Here is a 17,343-nt window from a genome sequence, read left to right on the forward strand (position 1 = left end):
TTTCTCCACACATAGCGTTGTGTGTTCCTTCCAAACAACTCAACTTTGGTTTCATCTGTCCACAGAATATTTAGCCAGTAGTGCTGTGGAACATCCAGGTGCTCTTTTGCAAACTTCAAACGTGCAGATCAGAACACATTTTATGACCAACTTATGCAGAAATCCAGGTAATTCCAAAGGGTTCACATACTTTTTCTTGCAACTGTATGCTAATTTAGCTCTTGCGGACCATTTTGATCGTAAGAAGAGTACTTTCGGTTTTAATACTTTATGTACGTTTTGCTGATAATATATCTGTACCCTATGATGCCACCTTTAGGGAACAACTAGCACATGTAAAATGACACACACAGACACAGACACAGATAAGGCTGTTTGCCATCTTCTCCCGGCTCTTTATGAACCTGTCGGCTCAAATCACAGTCTCAAATGCCTCCATATCTTCTCTTCAAGTCAATCAAAATGTACCAGTCATCACCTCCCTGCTGCCAGGTGACAGCCTCACTCCAACTCCACATCTTCACTGACAGAACCAAAGCATGTTTTCAATTACTTCCTCTCATGAAAGCTGCACAAACATTTCTCCAAAAATGTAACGTCATGGGTAATATGTTTTCAATTGCAGTTTTTATTAACGCTGTCAAACATTTTTATTGGTAAGATTTTCACAATGTTGATTGTCTGCTTAAATGACGTAATACTTTATGATGTTCTACAGCTCAATATAATAGACTTGTAAATGTGTCATCAGCTTTAAAGTTATCTAGTAAAACTTGACCACAGTATTAATGAAAAAGTGACACAGAGGTGATGTCTTATCTCATTTTATTTTGAGTTAAAACAGATTGTGTTGTTGGCTGATCAGATGATAACTTCAACTGTTAGTTATGTTTCTATTAGTTCTGTCATTTTGACAGCGAGGATCTTTGCGCATATGTATCATCATCATCGCTGATGCCTCAGACCCACTGCATGTAAGCACAGGTTCTGGCCACAAAGATGCTTGTTATGTTATAAACTTGACAGGACTCGTAACCAAAGCTATTTTAGCTTACCATCACAAATTGGATTCTTAAAAAGCTTGGACAAATGGAGAAACAATAAGCTCACAATCACACACAACCACTAAAAACAAGAAAACTATCCAAAGTGAAAACCTTTTCAGTTTGATTTAGGTTTTGTATTAGTTTAAATTGGTTCCTCTTTGGTTACAAACAACATGGCAGAGTTTTCAGTCTGAAAAAGTAAGTAGACCACATACAAATACTTACTTTAGATGGGCAGTCCTCATTGTGTTCCAATGCAGTAAATCATTAAGGTAATGTTCTGTTTAAATAAATCCATATGTTCTTTTTGGTGTACTCCTATGTATCAGTTTACCAGTATGTTCATAATTAGATGCACACAGAAGCCTGCGCTATAATGACTTGATGTAGCTGAAGGCTTGTCGACTATCATCCATCCATCAATTCTTTATTTTCAAAGCCGAGCCTTGTTCTCTTTATCCTGCATGGCACAGTTACTCTGCCGGATACATTACCTCCTCTAGATAGGTTGCCAAAGTGTAATCCGGCTTGTGTAGAGCTGGCAGGTTGGACTCAGATGGATGTGTGTAAATAAGTAGTGTACTCCTGCTTCTTTATTGTGCTGGTTCCCATTAGAACCCAATAGCCTGAGGAGGAGAGAGGACAGCTTGATTACTCCTGGCCATGCTTTTCAGAAAAACATTGATCCACAAACATTTGGTTATGTGTAATTGGTTCGTGCCTCTCTGTAAATGTTTTAGAAGTGAAGTCATATTGTATTCTTGGAGACAGAGTGCATGTGTGTCCTTATTTGCTTGTATATAATATATACTAGCAAATAGGGACACATTTATTTGCTCGTATATAATAGCAAATAGTGACACACATGCACAAGTATTGTTTTTGAATAGGCCTTTTTAAATTGACACATTTTATAAACATAATATTGGCGCATAGCTGTGTCTGGAAGCATTAGGGTTTTTTTCTTCAATTATTTTGCATGCGCAAGGAGGTGTGTGTGTGTGTGTGTGTGTGTGTGTGTGTGTGTGTGTGTGTGTGTGTGTGTGTGTGTGTGTGTGTGTGTGGGTGTGTGTGTGTGTGTGGGTGGGTGTGTGTGTGTGCATACATATGTGCCAGTGGGTGGTGTGTGTTCCTCTGCTCATTAATACCATGTGGAGCTAAGTAGCAGTAGACTGCTGTTGAGCTTCCTGGCTAGATTTAGAAAATAAATCGGCAGCACACAGCTGGTCTGAACTGGTACTGAGAAGCTCGTATAGTGATATATCTTCAGGGTTCAAATATCAAGCAGAAACCACATTTTACAGCAATCCATGAGTGACAAAATACGTATAGGTTAACCAAAAAGTCTCGCAGGTGTTCAGTGAGCGTTGGCTTGTGTATTTTGAGTCAAATCCGTCACTTTGCCCCCTGTTTGTTTTCAGTAAAACATTTATAGTGGTTTTAACGTGACTCCTTATTACGCCGCTGTTAAACAGAAAACCATGTAAACAGCGTCAGGTTTCATAAGGTCTATGGTTGTTTGACTACTGAGGGCCTCGTGCTAACCATGACCTTTCCTGTGATACTGACAAATGATCAGAAGGTGCTTCATGTAACATTTTTGATTGATTTAGGGATTTTAACCCCCTTCTCATTGACACACGCCATCCATCTCATGAAATTAAAATCCCCACAAAAACAGCAGTGATTAATGTAACCTGGGAGCTGTAAAGTTCAAGGGAGCCAAGTTAATGCAAGGGTCTTACTGTAAGTTACCTTTACGAGGAGCAGAAATGCTGAGGCACCAAATATCAGTCAGACATATGCCAGTCCAAGCGTCTCCCTCATCCATTACCCTCCACTCTCTCTCTCCTCATTGGTCCCCATTTCATTTCTCTGTGTTGTCATTGGCTGGCCACCTCAGAGTGTTCTGAGACCATTGGCTGTTCAGTGTGGTCTATGAATGGCAGAAGAACAGGAAATTAGGTTCCTATCCTGCAGTGAGCCGTGCTGTAAACTCACAACAGCTGTGTTGGATCTTTCTGCAAAAACACTGAACCCCTGTACTGCATCTTCCCCTCAGACCCTCGAAATCTGGTCCTCTTTTAATACATCCTTGCATTCTCTTTCCCGTAAACCAACTTTTTCATACCCCTTCTTCGCCTCTCAGCCACAAATTCCCCCTCAAATGACCACATTCTCTCACATTGTACCCCCCAGACCCCATTATTTCCCCCCCTGTTGCCCCCCAGGATTCCCCGGCAGCCTTGCCTCCCACTCTGCAATCCTGACTCCCTTCCCCCCCCCCTACAGCGCTATGCAGGAGTCCTGTAACTATACAATGTGAAGCCTGCAGTTAAACGCCGTGGAATAAGAGTGGAAGTGGGCCTCCATTATCATATCAAGTCTAGAGTCTTGTAAAACATGCTCCTGATGTTAAGCAGGTGAAATGTTACCCATGATCACAATCTTAGTTTAGCGTGTCGGCAACACAATGTAAAGCAGAGGTTGATGTGAATGTTGGAAACATTTAAATGTTTATTTGTGTATCACTTTTTCTTAATGATATAACAAAGTGCTTCACAAAAATGGCATGGCAATCCCTTCACAAATATCTACATCATGGTGGCTCTAAAAGAAAACTTGGGGATCAACAAAGTCTACAGTATACATCATCAGGGGACCATGAATGAACCACATTTTTGGTCAATCCAAAGCTAGGACCTAACTTCTGCAAAACATGAATATCTAGTATGTCAACAATTTCAAGATAACCCAGTTGTTGAGATATTTCAGTCGAGACCTAAGAAGTGTACTAAGCAAAAGTCCAACAGACTGACATTAGAATTAGAATTTGAATGTGACGGTCTTCTTGTAGATATCTCACAGAAATTCATGATCCTTGTGTTTTTCTCTCAGCACCCTGGAGTCCTTGGACCTGTCCTACAACCGGTTCACCTCTGTCCCGATGAATCTGCCACGCCGTCTCCAGAAGCTCTCCCTCCAACACAACAACATCAGCCACATCACCGCCTTCACCTTCCGTCACATGCGGTCGAGCCTACAGTCCCTCGGTCTATCCCACAATGCCTTGAGCAATGAGGGCTTAGAGCGGGTCTCTCTTGTTGGAGCGTACCGCTCACTGGGTGAGCTCCTGCTGGACAACAACCATCTGAGTCAAATCCCTCGCTGCATTCGCCAGTTTAAGAACCTGAAGTTGCTGAAACTAGACAACAACCAAATCAGGTAGAGTCACATTTTGTATACATTTGAATGAGTCTAATGTGTTTGTCACAATGCAGGGATAAGCCAAATGCTTGTTTGTTCCCCAATCCTGTCCTAACAACATTAGCTCTGCTTATGCAGCTCCCTTTGGAAAAGAATCTAAGGAGCTTGGCAAAAAGCAAAGAAAGATATCATGGCACATTCAGTGTCATTTATTCAAGCCAACAGTTTGACATCCTCATCAGCATAAAGATGAAGACAATGACTATTGTTGCCAAAAATATTTCTTTCTCACTGTCTGCAAACTTTACAAGACCCTGTGTCCCCTTTGATCTAATGTAGTAACACAAAGGCTCTTGTAGAACTCAAAATACTTATTGTGCATTTTATATGGGGAGACTAACAAAATCACCAAGCGTGGAAGGAAAGTCCTATGTAAAAACTTAAAGTACGTATGTTGTGGTTGCAGGCTGGTGAGGAAGTGGGGAGTGTGCCACCCTGGAAATACTGACTCCACCTTGGCTTCCATCCACTTGGAAAACAATCTGCTGGAGGTGGAGAAGATCCCCCCAAATGCCTTCTCCTGTCTCTCGGATGCTCAGGGCCTGGTCCTCTATCCACAAAAGGGGCACTCGTATCACAAATAGGCTGCAAAGTTGGACAAACTAAGATGGACAGATACATTCCCAAATACATGTACATGCATAATCATGGCATACAGCCACTCAATATTTCTGTAGGCAGGGTCTACAGAAAAATATCTCTATCATGTTGTTTACTTAGTCAGTCAGTGCTATCATGTTATCATTATTATTGTCTTTCTCTTTCACTTCTCACCTTTGATTAGGAGAATAACAGTGATGTGTTTGTATGCAATGTACACAGTAATGGAAAGAATCATTATGTAAAAGGTTAATAGTACATGACGGTTGTTTCCAGATCTGCTCCAAACACCGGCCTATATCTGTCATTTCATTCAAGTAAGTGACACCTTTGAGGAAATGGAGAATAGCTTAATCTAGTCTCAGTCTGGGGCTTGCAGGTGGAGCCTTTAGTCAGGTAATGTAGAAACAATGTGAATGTGTTTTGATTTGGGACACAGGGGGGTCAAATCTTGGGACTGCAGCACGGGGGTCACTGAGAGAAAATTAAAATATCTGGTGACACAGTGGGAACCTAAGGGGCCCATTAGGAAAGAAAATATAAACATCACGTAGGTTTCCTATCACCAGATGATTTCCAACATAAACATCCACCACCAGCCGCTCAGCAAAAACACATAAAGCCACTCTGACTGTGAGGGGAGCGGGGAGGTGCCTCAGTTGGGGCCTACAAATGTGTATGAGTGTGTTCAGTAATTGGGGTGAAAATATGTGTTCATGAGAAGACTGGGGCTGCACCTTATTTGGGTTAGCAGTAGGGTTGATGGTACAAAAAGGGGAGGAACATGCTTATCTAAGGCACGGAGTAAAACAAGCTGACTTTGAGGCACAATAAAGCGATTGTTCTTAGAAAGTCTTTAAGCCGATCAGTTAAACATGAGAAGAGCAGCAGTTCACGTGTATTTAGGTCCAATAGAATGTGGCTGGAAGACAGAAACAGAGAGCTGGAGCACATCGACAGATCTTTTGGGAACTAAAGCCACTGAAGCTCTGTCGTCCTGCCAACCTTGTTGACAAAGTGACTTCCCGGACCACAATGTTCTCTCCTTCTCTATCTTGGTGTCTCTCGCCACATATCTCACTTTCCATCTTTTCCTGTTTATCCCTCATCTTCTTGCACAGTAAAATACAATGCCCCATTCTTCTGTCTCAGCATACAGTATCTATGATCTCAGCCCCTTGAGTCTTGCGGTGTGAATGAGAGCCATGCCTGTTACATTTCTGTATTTTAGATTGCCTTAATGCAGTCTTGGTGAGAACATAAGAGCCAAAAGAAAAAGACATACCCTGTTGCACTCTCCGTTATTTGTTTTATGACATTAAGATGCCCGTTATTCACAATGTAGTGAGCTGCTTTACACCAAATCCTGATAAAACAAACAAATCTGTATTTGCAGTCTCACCCACAGATACAAAATATATTTTATGAAGGCTGATGGAAGTGCACTAGTGTCTTTTAATTTTTTAATCCACTCGTGCAAAGACACACTTAACAGTATGTCACTTAGACTAATGGATATAATTAAAATTACAAAATGTTGTACACAGTGTACAAAGTCCAAATGTACAGGCTGCATTTACTATCTGGCTCCAGGTATACATTTTCAACAGAGAGCAAAGCCTCTGAGGCTCTAAATGAAGAACAGAAGGTCCCCTGCAGACGCTAGAGTTACACACTCAGAGGAAGAAAGGGAGGGAGAGATCGACAGTTAATAAGAAAGAGAGAAAACGAAGTTGGGTTATTGAGAGGCAAACAGCTGACAGTCAACAATGTTATGAGAGCACATGCATGGTTTGAATGTGTAATATAAACACACACAGAAACACTTTTATACATTTCACTCTCAGCCTGGCCCTGTAATCACATGTTAGATTTCTGCTTTCAGTCTTGTGCATGTGGTGCAGTCTCCATTCTCCATAATTGTACAGTCATTTAGCAAACAGCACATTACTGTCTAAGAAACTACACATTCGCATTTATACTGCAGTTCCAGCACGTAAAGGCAGAGACGATCAAAACTGCATCACTTTTCTTTCGGCAGTTTCCCGTCTTTGTAGTCCTGAACAGATGAATGATCCAGCCTTGATCCTAAATCTTTAAACCTCCTCTCCACAGCTATTTCAGATGGGGTGTTTTGTCAAATTTGACAAGCTTGCCACTTCAGTACAATCCATCATAGCACATGTGACACAACTAAACTGTTAAACTGACGTCTCATCACACCCAAAGGATGTTTCGAGTCCGGTGAAGCTGAGGCCAGAGCCTGAGAGGTTGACTTTACTGCGGTGTTTAGCTTTTTCTTCTCCCATTCTCTGTCTGTCCAACCAGGACACAGCAGCTTCCTCTGTTATTGGAGGATGTCTGGCTGATTTAATCAAAAGTACACACACAGTGAAAAGCAACAAAAAAAAGTATTTTCCTGACTTAGGTTCGCGTCAGACATTAGCAGAGACAGTGAGGAAAGGAGAAAGCTGGAGGGTGGAAGAGTGAGGACAGTCTCTTTGCAAGAACATGAGATTGGGTTCCAGTGTTAAGGGTCAACTATTTGGGGTCAACAAGAATGTGCTTACTGCACATTGCAAGAGAACGAACCGCTCGGCCATCAGCCTGATGTGCTGATCCTTGATAGCCAGCAACATTAATGACTATGAAGTAAACTTTGATTAGGCTTATATCCAAAACCCCAGAAATAACACGATGGAGCATTTTGTTTCTTTCCTCTCTCTTGCACCCAATCTGAAGCAGCACCTAACCAAGAGCTCACAAGTGGGTGTGCTAGAGACACGTTAGCTGAACACTTGTAGGACTAAAAAGAGTTTAATTTAGATGCCAAGCCCTCCAGCTATAGACCAACACCATAATCAAGTGAACCACAGCGAGAGAGAGAGACGGGCAGACAGAGAAATGAAGAGTGAGAAACGGAGGGAAAGACTAAATCTACAAAATGAGGGCGAGAGGAAGCAGACTCAGTGAGAGGAGGAATGTTATCTGCAAAGGCCTTTATCAAAACTCTGACTCCTGCCAACACCCCTGCAGGGCATTGATGTGTGGATACTGCACTCTTTGAGAGAAAGAATGCCATATAACCGAACAAAACAAAATGCAGGATTGCCAGTGCTCTCTTGCATTTAAATGATGAGGAAAAATATTAGGATTTGATGCTTGATGCTCAAGGTACTGAAGCAGCAGAGCTCGGGATATCGTGTAGATAACTGTTCAAGTCTGTGTGGCAGACTTTGTGCAGGGTCGGAAAAGTTCCCAGATGGTGAGGCTTGCCAAACTCGCTGCCTCACTCTGGGTGTTGGCAATATGGAGAGGAAATCAGAGAGTTAGTGAGAAAGAACACTTTATCCTGCCAAAACAACATTTAATAGAAAACCAAGAAGATGCAAAAAGAATATGTTTTATAATCACAGTCCTACAATTACCTTTTCTGTATTATTTTTGGTGGAGCTGGGTGGTGTTCCCCCTCTGTGTTGTGACATTAAATAGTGGCTGGTTAAAAAAAACTTGCTCTGCAAACAGAATAATAAAAAATCCAGCAATATGAGGCAGAAATATCCAGTTTGAGCTTCCACAGAAGTATAAAAGCTAAAAGAATGACATGGGGTTTCCCTGGAATATCTTCACAGACCAACAATGTAATACAATTACGATGAATATATGAAATATAAGATAGAAAGAAATAGTGAAAGATAGATAGAAAACCGGTTTTCCTCTTCAGGAACATACATGGTCTTTACAGGGCCACAGTAACGTTGCTCTGCGTCCCCATGCTGCCATGTGTTAGCACATGTTTTGCTACAATTACTTAAGGGGTAAAATTACAATGTCTTTCATCTAAATTGCCTTCAAAAGCAATTTGTCTTCAAAAGCAATTAAACATGGCAGTTACAGACCTCAGACACAGTTGAAATACAGTGCACTCTCTGTCCTTATTTCCTTACTAGACACCACCATGTTATCACTAGGACATTTTTTGTTATAGTTATCCAGACTGTGTACAGAAATAACAGGAACCCCAGGGAAAATTGTTATTAATAATATATCTTACCCAAAATCAATCACATCATATTTGCATGATTTTATTTTAATAATAAAATAATAAAAATCGAATTAATGATTATAGGAGTAATATAACACAATTCGTCCTGTAGCACTGTATAATAGAAGTGCTGCACTCAGGCCTCTTTCCCTACACACACCCCCCTCCCCCCCCGTCTCTTTCCTCAATCCAAAAAAGGGGAGAAAGGAGGCTGGCTCCTTAACTTTATGGGCTTGACCCCCCCTGCTCCCAGTCATTTCGTCGGTTGGGACCGGAGCGAGCACACACGGTGACGGTCCTTAGTGACGGAGGAGCTGCGGCTGGATGCATGAGGACCAGAGAGAGACAGTGCAAATATCCCTCAATGTGATGAGAATATAAGACTTTTTTAAAATTCTGTAGGATAAACTGACGCACAGAAGGAGACACCTTGATTTTTTTGGGGACTTAATATCGTGTTTTTGATCCACAAGGTAGGGGTGATGGGTCTTTTAAAATTATGTAATGTGTTATTCAGTCTTTTAATATGCCACTTTTTTCTCCATAGACTGAATTTCACTTGACAATATAATAATAACAGGACAAGTATGCCTACTGTGCCTTCATGTCTTGATACTTTGAAGTATTAGATTTAACCTAATGCATGTTGTTCACATTTTGTATACTTTGCTAAGATTCATGTCGCCAACTTGTATACTTTCAGTTAAAGTTCTCACAGTGTTTGTAGTGTGTACTTGGGTAGGTTATTTTATTTATTTTCCTCCTCACGATTATTATATTTCAAATACTATCCGCATCACAAAATACAACCTGTTGCATAGGGCTTTTGATGCTGTAGTTATCCGATCAGCTGTTACTCCTGAGTTACAGCAGATGGCGCAGCCAGTCTCCGCAGAGCGCTCACAGTGAGCGGTCATTAGTGGCAGAGAGGATAATTAAGCAACACTTTTTCTTTCCACTCACTTTATCCTCTAATCAACGCGACCCTATTCTCTCTTATCAGACTGTAGATTTATGGGCTCTATAAAGTCCATCCCTGCATCGTCATTTAGGGAGAATAATTATAGTGAAACGTGCCAATCAAGTAAATAGCTCCTTCTGGTTCTCATCTGCGCTACCCTAATATTTAGGCTCTGTGTACACAGCATTCCTATTTTGAATTATGTCTGGGAATTTGAGAAACGTTATTTGCCAGGGAGATAATTACAGCTTGCTGTGTTTTTGTGTTCACTAATATAAGGCAAACAAACAAGCATTTGATTGACTCTCTCTCTTTTCCCATACTCTCCTGTGCTGATGAGTTCATGAGCAGCATTTGTCAACTACCGTTAGAACTGAGTCACCTTACTGTAAAAAGACATTGCAAACAGTGTCTGTCTGTGGAGTGAAAATGATGGTGTACATCTGTCTGTTTCCGGACTTTCCATCCTGCCTGCCTATTAGCCAGGCTGTGGGTTGACCACCTACACCTGCCTGTCTGTCTGTCTCTCTACAGTAACTACTTGTGTGTCATTTGGTCCCAGTTTAAACTTAAACTTAATTATTTCTCTGTATCTTCTTTGATCAGTTTTACTTCACTTTTATAATGTTATATTGTGTCCTATTTGAGCCCTGCCTCTGTTTTGACAATAAAATGTGGTGCTTGTTCCCTTATGGTAAGTTAAAACATAATGTTTACAGTGTCTATTCAAAGCCCACTTATAACTTGCAGACGCTTAAAAATGCTGCACATTATTTCAATGGGACTCATCTGTCCATATGGCATGGATCCTCAGGTCAATTGTCTTATTTGGCAATTTTTTTGCTTGCCTCTCTGTTCTACTCTGGGTTGGGCTTGTCTCTGCGGTGTTGAGCAGCTAGCCACCACATCCAAGCATCAGAGAAGCTGCCAAACAGTTCCTTTTTTAGGCAAAGCAGTCACCAAATTACAGCCGCTGGGGCAGTTAACTCCACCCGAACGCTCCTATGGACCCGCCTAGCACCAACAGCCTGTGTGTGTGTGTGTGTGTGTGTGTGTGTGTCATGAGCAAGTGAGGGAGTTCATCCAAATGACCAGATCACTTTTGAGATGGACTTCAATTCTGTGACCAAAATACAAAAATAGTTTTCATGTATGGGAAGGTCTATGTTTGTGTGTGTGTGTGTGTGTGTGTGTGTGTGTGTGTGTGTGTGTGTGTGTGTGTGTGTGTGTGTGTGTGTGTGTGTGTGTGTGTGTGTGTGTGTGTGCAATCACAGAGCCTGCCGAGGCTATAAATGACTTTGATTTGTTGTTTAAATAGGGGGCCTACAAAACCATCAGCCCCAGGGCCTGGTGGCAGGTTAAGGCGGCCCTGAATGCAGCGGCCTGGTTTTCACCGTTTAGTATGCTGATCAGCAGCAGCCGTTGTGTGCGAGTAGGCAGTCAGTAGGGTTCAGCAGCTCTTGGCATACCACTGCCAGCGCTACTGAGCCACCCAGCTGCCCACTGTCCACTGACCGAGTGAATGCTGAGCTCTGTTTTTCAGTCCTGATGCTCTGGAACACTGAGCGCAGGCTTTGTACTGCCGTCAGCACAACACCACTGAGTGTAAACACATTAAAAACAACCATACACCAACAACAAACTCGACCACAAATGCGTATTTTAACACAATAGGATTACATACTGTACAAAAACATAGGGTTTACACTATGAGACAGTAAACCACTAAAGGCAAAAAGAACACTCCATCAGAGCCTTGTACTACTCAATGAAACAAGACAAAAGTAACAAGCAGCACAAATTTTAGCTGCCCTTTGTGCACTGAAAACAACCATGCTGTTTTAGTGTAAAAAAAAACCAAAACAGGAGGGTCATCATGATGCCAGGTTATTCCTGAAAAAGGGAATGTAAGGGCCTGCTCCACAGTGTTGCCAACTCCATAGTAAGGAAAGTATCTATTGGCTGTCCGAAAAGTCACCAGAAGTCCCTAACGTCATCGCCTAATTTGCATATCATGTAATGGCGGCTGTAGGAGAGAGCATGACAGAGAGGAGTAAAAAAACGTTCCACCCCCTTCAAGGATCAAAACTTGAAACCACCAGAGTAAATCCAGACGACAGTAGATCAGAGTCAGTTGTTTAGTATTAATGAATGGCAGCTTGCTTTGAGTGGCAGTGTCATAAGGCAGTTACCTGTTGTTATTTAAAACTCTACTAACTCTACTGGAACATACACATTTTGTCTCTTGAAAGTACTCCCTGCGCAAGTGGTATTTACATTAGAACATGTTAATTAAACTCTGTTCTATATTTTGTCCAGGATGTGTCAACTCAACATCAACAGGATCTAGTCTGCATTTACCTCATGACACTTTCTAAACCCTCATTCAGCCACACGTCATGCAGTGACGTTCTCTGCAGGCGTGACTCACAGTACACAGCTACAGTAAATCTTGTAATGTATTTAGGAATAGTACAGTATGTTGCTGTATGGTTGTAGGAACCACATTAGTTCCGCTAACTTGTAATAACCTGCCCTAGGCTGATCCAATCAACTATGGGTAATACAAACCCTCTGCCTATAGGCCTCTTGGGACCAATATCAATGTGAAAACACTACTTCCTTGGTAGCATGAACCATCTCTGGAGATAATGAAAATGATTGTGTAATCAACACAACAGAAAGCCCTGAGGTCGGCCTTTGCTATTTTTATCAGCTGGCTTTTCTGGTGAATGGGAACATGGGAACATTTTTGCAGTTTTAAGATGAAGGTGCTTAGAGAGGAAAGCTTAGAGATGATATGAAAACACACTGGCAAACAAACACAGAAAAGCTGAGACACAGCAAACTATCTGACTGCATTTCCTGCTAATATTCAGAGGAAAAGTACTCACTACAGAGTTTTATGAGAAACACTTGACATGTTGTATTCATAGGTTTAGTCATTTGGAAGTTATTTGGAGTACGCCTTTAGTTGGTGTTAGGACAAACAAATGAGTCAGGATGACTTGCTGTAAACCAGGGATATGGTTTCTTTTTAGAGGGAAAACAAATGACATGGTTAGCCAAATTAGCCAACTCTGGAATGTTGACATTTAGAGGAAAACTGCAATGTTTATTAATGTGAACCGTCCCTGGTTAATACATAAATATACAAATACACCACAAACAGAATAAGACAATAGCGTAATGCAGTAATGAGTCATAAAACCCAGAAAACAAAATGAAAGTTCTTAACGTCATCACACGATGTGCATCCATGCGACCGTGATGTAGTTTGTTTATAGCCGAACGTTAGCTTTTTACTTCTGGCAAATGCTTTACGCTTCGAAAACTGTATAGATATGTGGAATTATCTTGCGCAAGAAAATGTTTAAGTAAAATAAACGTGTGTTTGCCAAAGATCTTGTTTTCTGCAATATCCGAAATCCAATGGGAAAATCCCATTGCTTTTTGTTGAAGGACACCTTGCGATGCTAACTTCCGCAGCTGCCTCAACATCACTGCACCTCTCTATGAAAACATATAATATACATTTATCCAGGCTAACTAAAACAACTAACCATAAGTAAGGAAGTCTGCAGGAATGTTCTCCTCCACTCTCCATGTTGATATGTATGTTTAGACACACCTCAGCTGACCGATTACAGGTTCCTGGATGTGCTTTTCGGGGGCGTATGAGAGAACATTCAGAAACAATACATGCTCATTTGATTCCTTCCTGCATACATAGAAAACCTTCTCCCTGTGGACAGCACACAATGTGGATAACGGCATGGGTATTGAATGATTTTTTCCTATTTTTCTGAGGAAGGGAGATTCAGGAAATCCAAGAGTTCCGAGGGGATACATAATACATTTTAAGATTACAAAGGGCTGCATGGTGCATATTTACAGGCATAACATACTGCTTTGCAAGACAACTCGAGCGTTGGCAGGCAGCCCAGCCATTATCTGGCTTTGGTTTATGGCAATACAACAACAACAAAAAAGTTAAATATAACTCCAAGCACGATCCAAACAAAAAAAGGAAGAGGATAAGAACATTCCAAGTTGTTATGTTATTATTAATAACATGTTGAAGTGTAAGTGTGATATCTCTGCTGAAATCACAACTTTACTTTGAGCAAATCAAGGACTGCTGAAAATGTGAGTCAATGAATTGATTAGTTGATTGAGAGACTAACATTGTTAATTATCACTTGTTCTCTGGTTGTAGTTTCTCAAATGTGTGGATTTGTTGCTTTTCTCGGTTTTGTACTTGTATACGTTGAATATCGTTCGGAAATGTAATGGCTCTGGCTTAGGTCAATTGTAATGGAAATGTTTCATTATTTTTCTTATGTTTGTTTTACCAACCAAGCAACTATTTGACAGGGGAAATAGTTGCTTGTTGCTGCTTTAAAATCAACGTAGCCTACGTTATCAAATTGAAGAAAAAACATTGGAAAACTCCAACCTTGCCCTGAAACAGTCAGGCTTATTGGTTTGTAATAATGAATGTCTTGGTCCTCTACACACCAAGACATATACAATAAAAAGATAAGCAGGTATGTTAACATGTCTGACACAACTAACTATATTGTCACACATTATATATAATTAAATCACCTAACCCTAATGTCAATTAAGAAAACAAGGCCACAAGAAGTAACATTCATACCAAACAACACAAATGAGCAGGAATGTGCTTGCACTAGGTGTGTCAGTAGTTGACCTGCATTTGCTCTAATGCAGGGGTGGGGAACCTCCGGCCTCCGGGCCGTATACGGACCGCGACACCATTTGGTACAGCCCTCGAGGTAATTTATAAACACACGCAAAAAAGAAAAACATTTAAGAAATCTAGACCGCAAAAGAATTAAACAAGCGAGTGCCTGTTTTTCCTGGCCAAGGTCAGGGTCCTTGAACGAGCCTAGTACACATGCCGCAGTTTTTGCGTGGCTGTGTCTTTAGTTGTAAGCCCAGTGGCGATCTGTTCATCTGTCATACTGATCAATAACTTTGTTGTTATTAGCATCTGGTTAGCTAGCTATGCTAACGAATATAAGCTTTTTCTACAACCAGTGAGGTAAAGGCACACCTTGATATGATCAAAAAATAAGAGAATAAAGTAAACAGGTATAAAATACTATATGACAGTCAAAAAAAGTTGTTATTAATAAACAAGAATACAGTTTGAAAGGAGAGTGATTTGTAAAATATCCATAAAGAAAAATAAAATCTGCTTACAGTTCTGTTTCATATGGATGTTGAGAGATGTATACCCATAGATCTCCTAATGTTGCTCTCAAAGTGCACCAGATTGATGCTTTTAACTTCAACATTTAAAAACAAATCTTCCCGGGGGAGCATGCCCCCGGACCCCCCTAGAGGAGGTTAGGTCCCCCCCCCACTTAAATCATCTTTCTGTTTTGGTGGTCATGCCACAACCGTTCACGTGAATGCATGCGCGAGTCATGGTAAGATATCTGGATTAAGAGGTTGCTTTTTCTTTGCACAGCATGAAAGAAAGGCAAAATGAATGGGCTGTGATTTTAGTATTTTTAAGCAGAGTTCAATCATTTGCAGGGCCCTCGGAGGATGTTGAAAAAATTGAAGGCCCTTAAGAGGAAAAAGGTTCCCCACCCCTGCTTTAAAGGGTTCAGAGAGAACATTTTTGAGAAGTTGTAGTACTAAGTAGCAGTATCAATCTACTTGGCAAGTATAGTAAACAGGTTACTAGTTACAATGCTGCTGAGTCATATTAATACTAGACGAGCCACAACACTGTGAGAATAGAGAGATACGAGATAAGGTAACAGATTCATGGGAAAGAAGAAGTTCCATATTTACAATAGAGAATACAAAATATGTTTTCTGTCTATATTATATTATGCATATATTATATTATAATATATATGCATTCTGTTACTGCACATTGAGGTGGCATGACAGAAACGTGACTGTGGTAAGAGATGTGTGTCGGAGGGAGTCGACTAATATATTGCAATACTGTACCACAAAATGGTTGCACTGAATTTGATGGAACTAAAGAAACACCCTTCCCAAAGGCAACTCTTTGGTAACATAACAATAGCTCTTGTGCAATGTTTCTCCCAATATACAGCTGTTCACAAGAACCATAAAACGCCACAGAATGACATGCACCAACTTGATGGTAAAGGTTCTGGTATTTCAAGAGCAGTGTCACAAGCCCAAAACAATGTGGCACACAAGGCTACTCAGTTTTTGTTAGACAAGCCCATTCTCCTGTAGCTTCCAGACTAAAAACATACTTTGTTTTTGTTACTTTTAGTTCCATTTCCCTATTATAAAAGTGGTGTCAATATCTGGTGTCAATATGTGGCGAATATCCTGCTGAACAAAGCATTTAAATATCATTAATGTGTGTTTGCTGCAGTTCTTATTTTCTGCAATAATCCAAACTCCATTGGACAAATCCCATGCCAAATGCTAAATTTCGGGTCTGCCTACAAAAATACGCATTACTACACCACTTACTGTCAAACATGAAAATAAGGTGAGGAACAATCAACTATGGGTAATACAAACCCTCTGCCTATAGGTCTCTTGGGACCAATATAAATTGGAAAACACTACTTCCTTGGTAGCATGAACCATCTCTGGAGATAATGAAAATTATGTGGAGGGCAGTTTAAAGATTGGAAAAGGATATATAGTGTTAAAAGCAATGGAATCAGTAGTGTACAAATACATAAGGGACATTGCAAACAAGCAGGACATATAGATAGCAGCAGCCAAAAGATAGTTGAATGCTGACACGTTAACGGTTCCTTAATCAGAATAAATGCGTTGAGACCAGGCTGACTGGCTAAAGGCATTTTGTGCAACAGATTAGTAGAAATATCCTCTTATAGACCCCCAGGTGACAGGATTAGTATTGGGTTCTCTGTTGACATTGACTAAAAGCTGCAGTGGAGCTCAGTCAGTGCTCATCCCAACTTAAAATCTGTTTTTCTTTTGGCATGAATAGATACCTGCAATATCCTCCATAAAACACTCAAAATACATATTTAACATTTCAACATTGCTGTGTCTGATATATTTCTTTCATTTCCTGTTTGGTTGCATAAGTGTGTCCAAATGCAAAGTATAGCAATATCCAATGTATTACTATAAAGGTCAGAAAGTTGAGTTTGGGGCCACTGGATAGCTCAGTTGTTAGCTATGAAAGGTTTTCTCTGAAGCTGCTCTCATATATTTCCGCCGATGACCCAATACGTTTTGTATTACAAAATACAAATACACACCACCGTTGACGTCAGATACCACCAAGCTAGTTTTTAGTGTTTGCTGCTGGTGGGGGTGTGACGTCATTTAACCAACGCTTGTAGGCAAAAATCATTAGGAGTTCCGACAAACCACCTCAGGCAACCCTGGTTCCTGTTGCAAACGACATT

The 17,343-nt window shown here is 40.8% G+C and overlaps 1 protein-coding gene across 1 annotated transcript in view; it reads left to right on the forward strand.

The window, feature by feature from the left end:
• LOC104956310 (extracellular matrix protein 2) overlaps window positions 1-6,018 on the forward strand; it is a 21,657-nt gene extending 15,639 nt beyond the window's left edge. The window contains exons 6-7 of the mRNA XM_010783788.1: window positions 3,945-4,271; window positions 4,720-6,018. Coding sequence (XP_010782090.1) covers window positions 3,945-4,271; window positions 4,720-4,897 — 505 coding nt within the window. The 3' untranslated portion in view covers window positions 4,898-6,018. The remainder of the gene's footprint in view (window positions 1-3,944; window positions 4,272-4,719) is intronic.
• The last annotated feature ends 11,325 nt before the right edge of the window (window positions 6,019-17,343 follow it).

Source organism: Notothenia coriiceps, unplaced genomic scaffold (genome assembly GCF_000735185.1).
Source record: "Notothenia coriiceps isolate Sejong01 unplaced genomic scaffold, NC01 NC01_scaffold00000665, whole genome shotgun sequence".
NCBI lineage: Eukaryota > Metazoa > Chordata > Actinopteri > Perciformes > Nototheniidae > Notothenia > Notothenia coriiceps.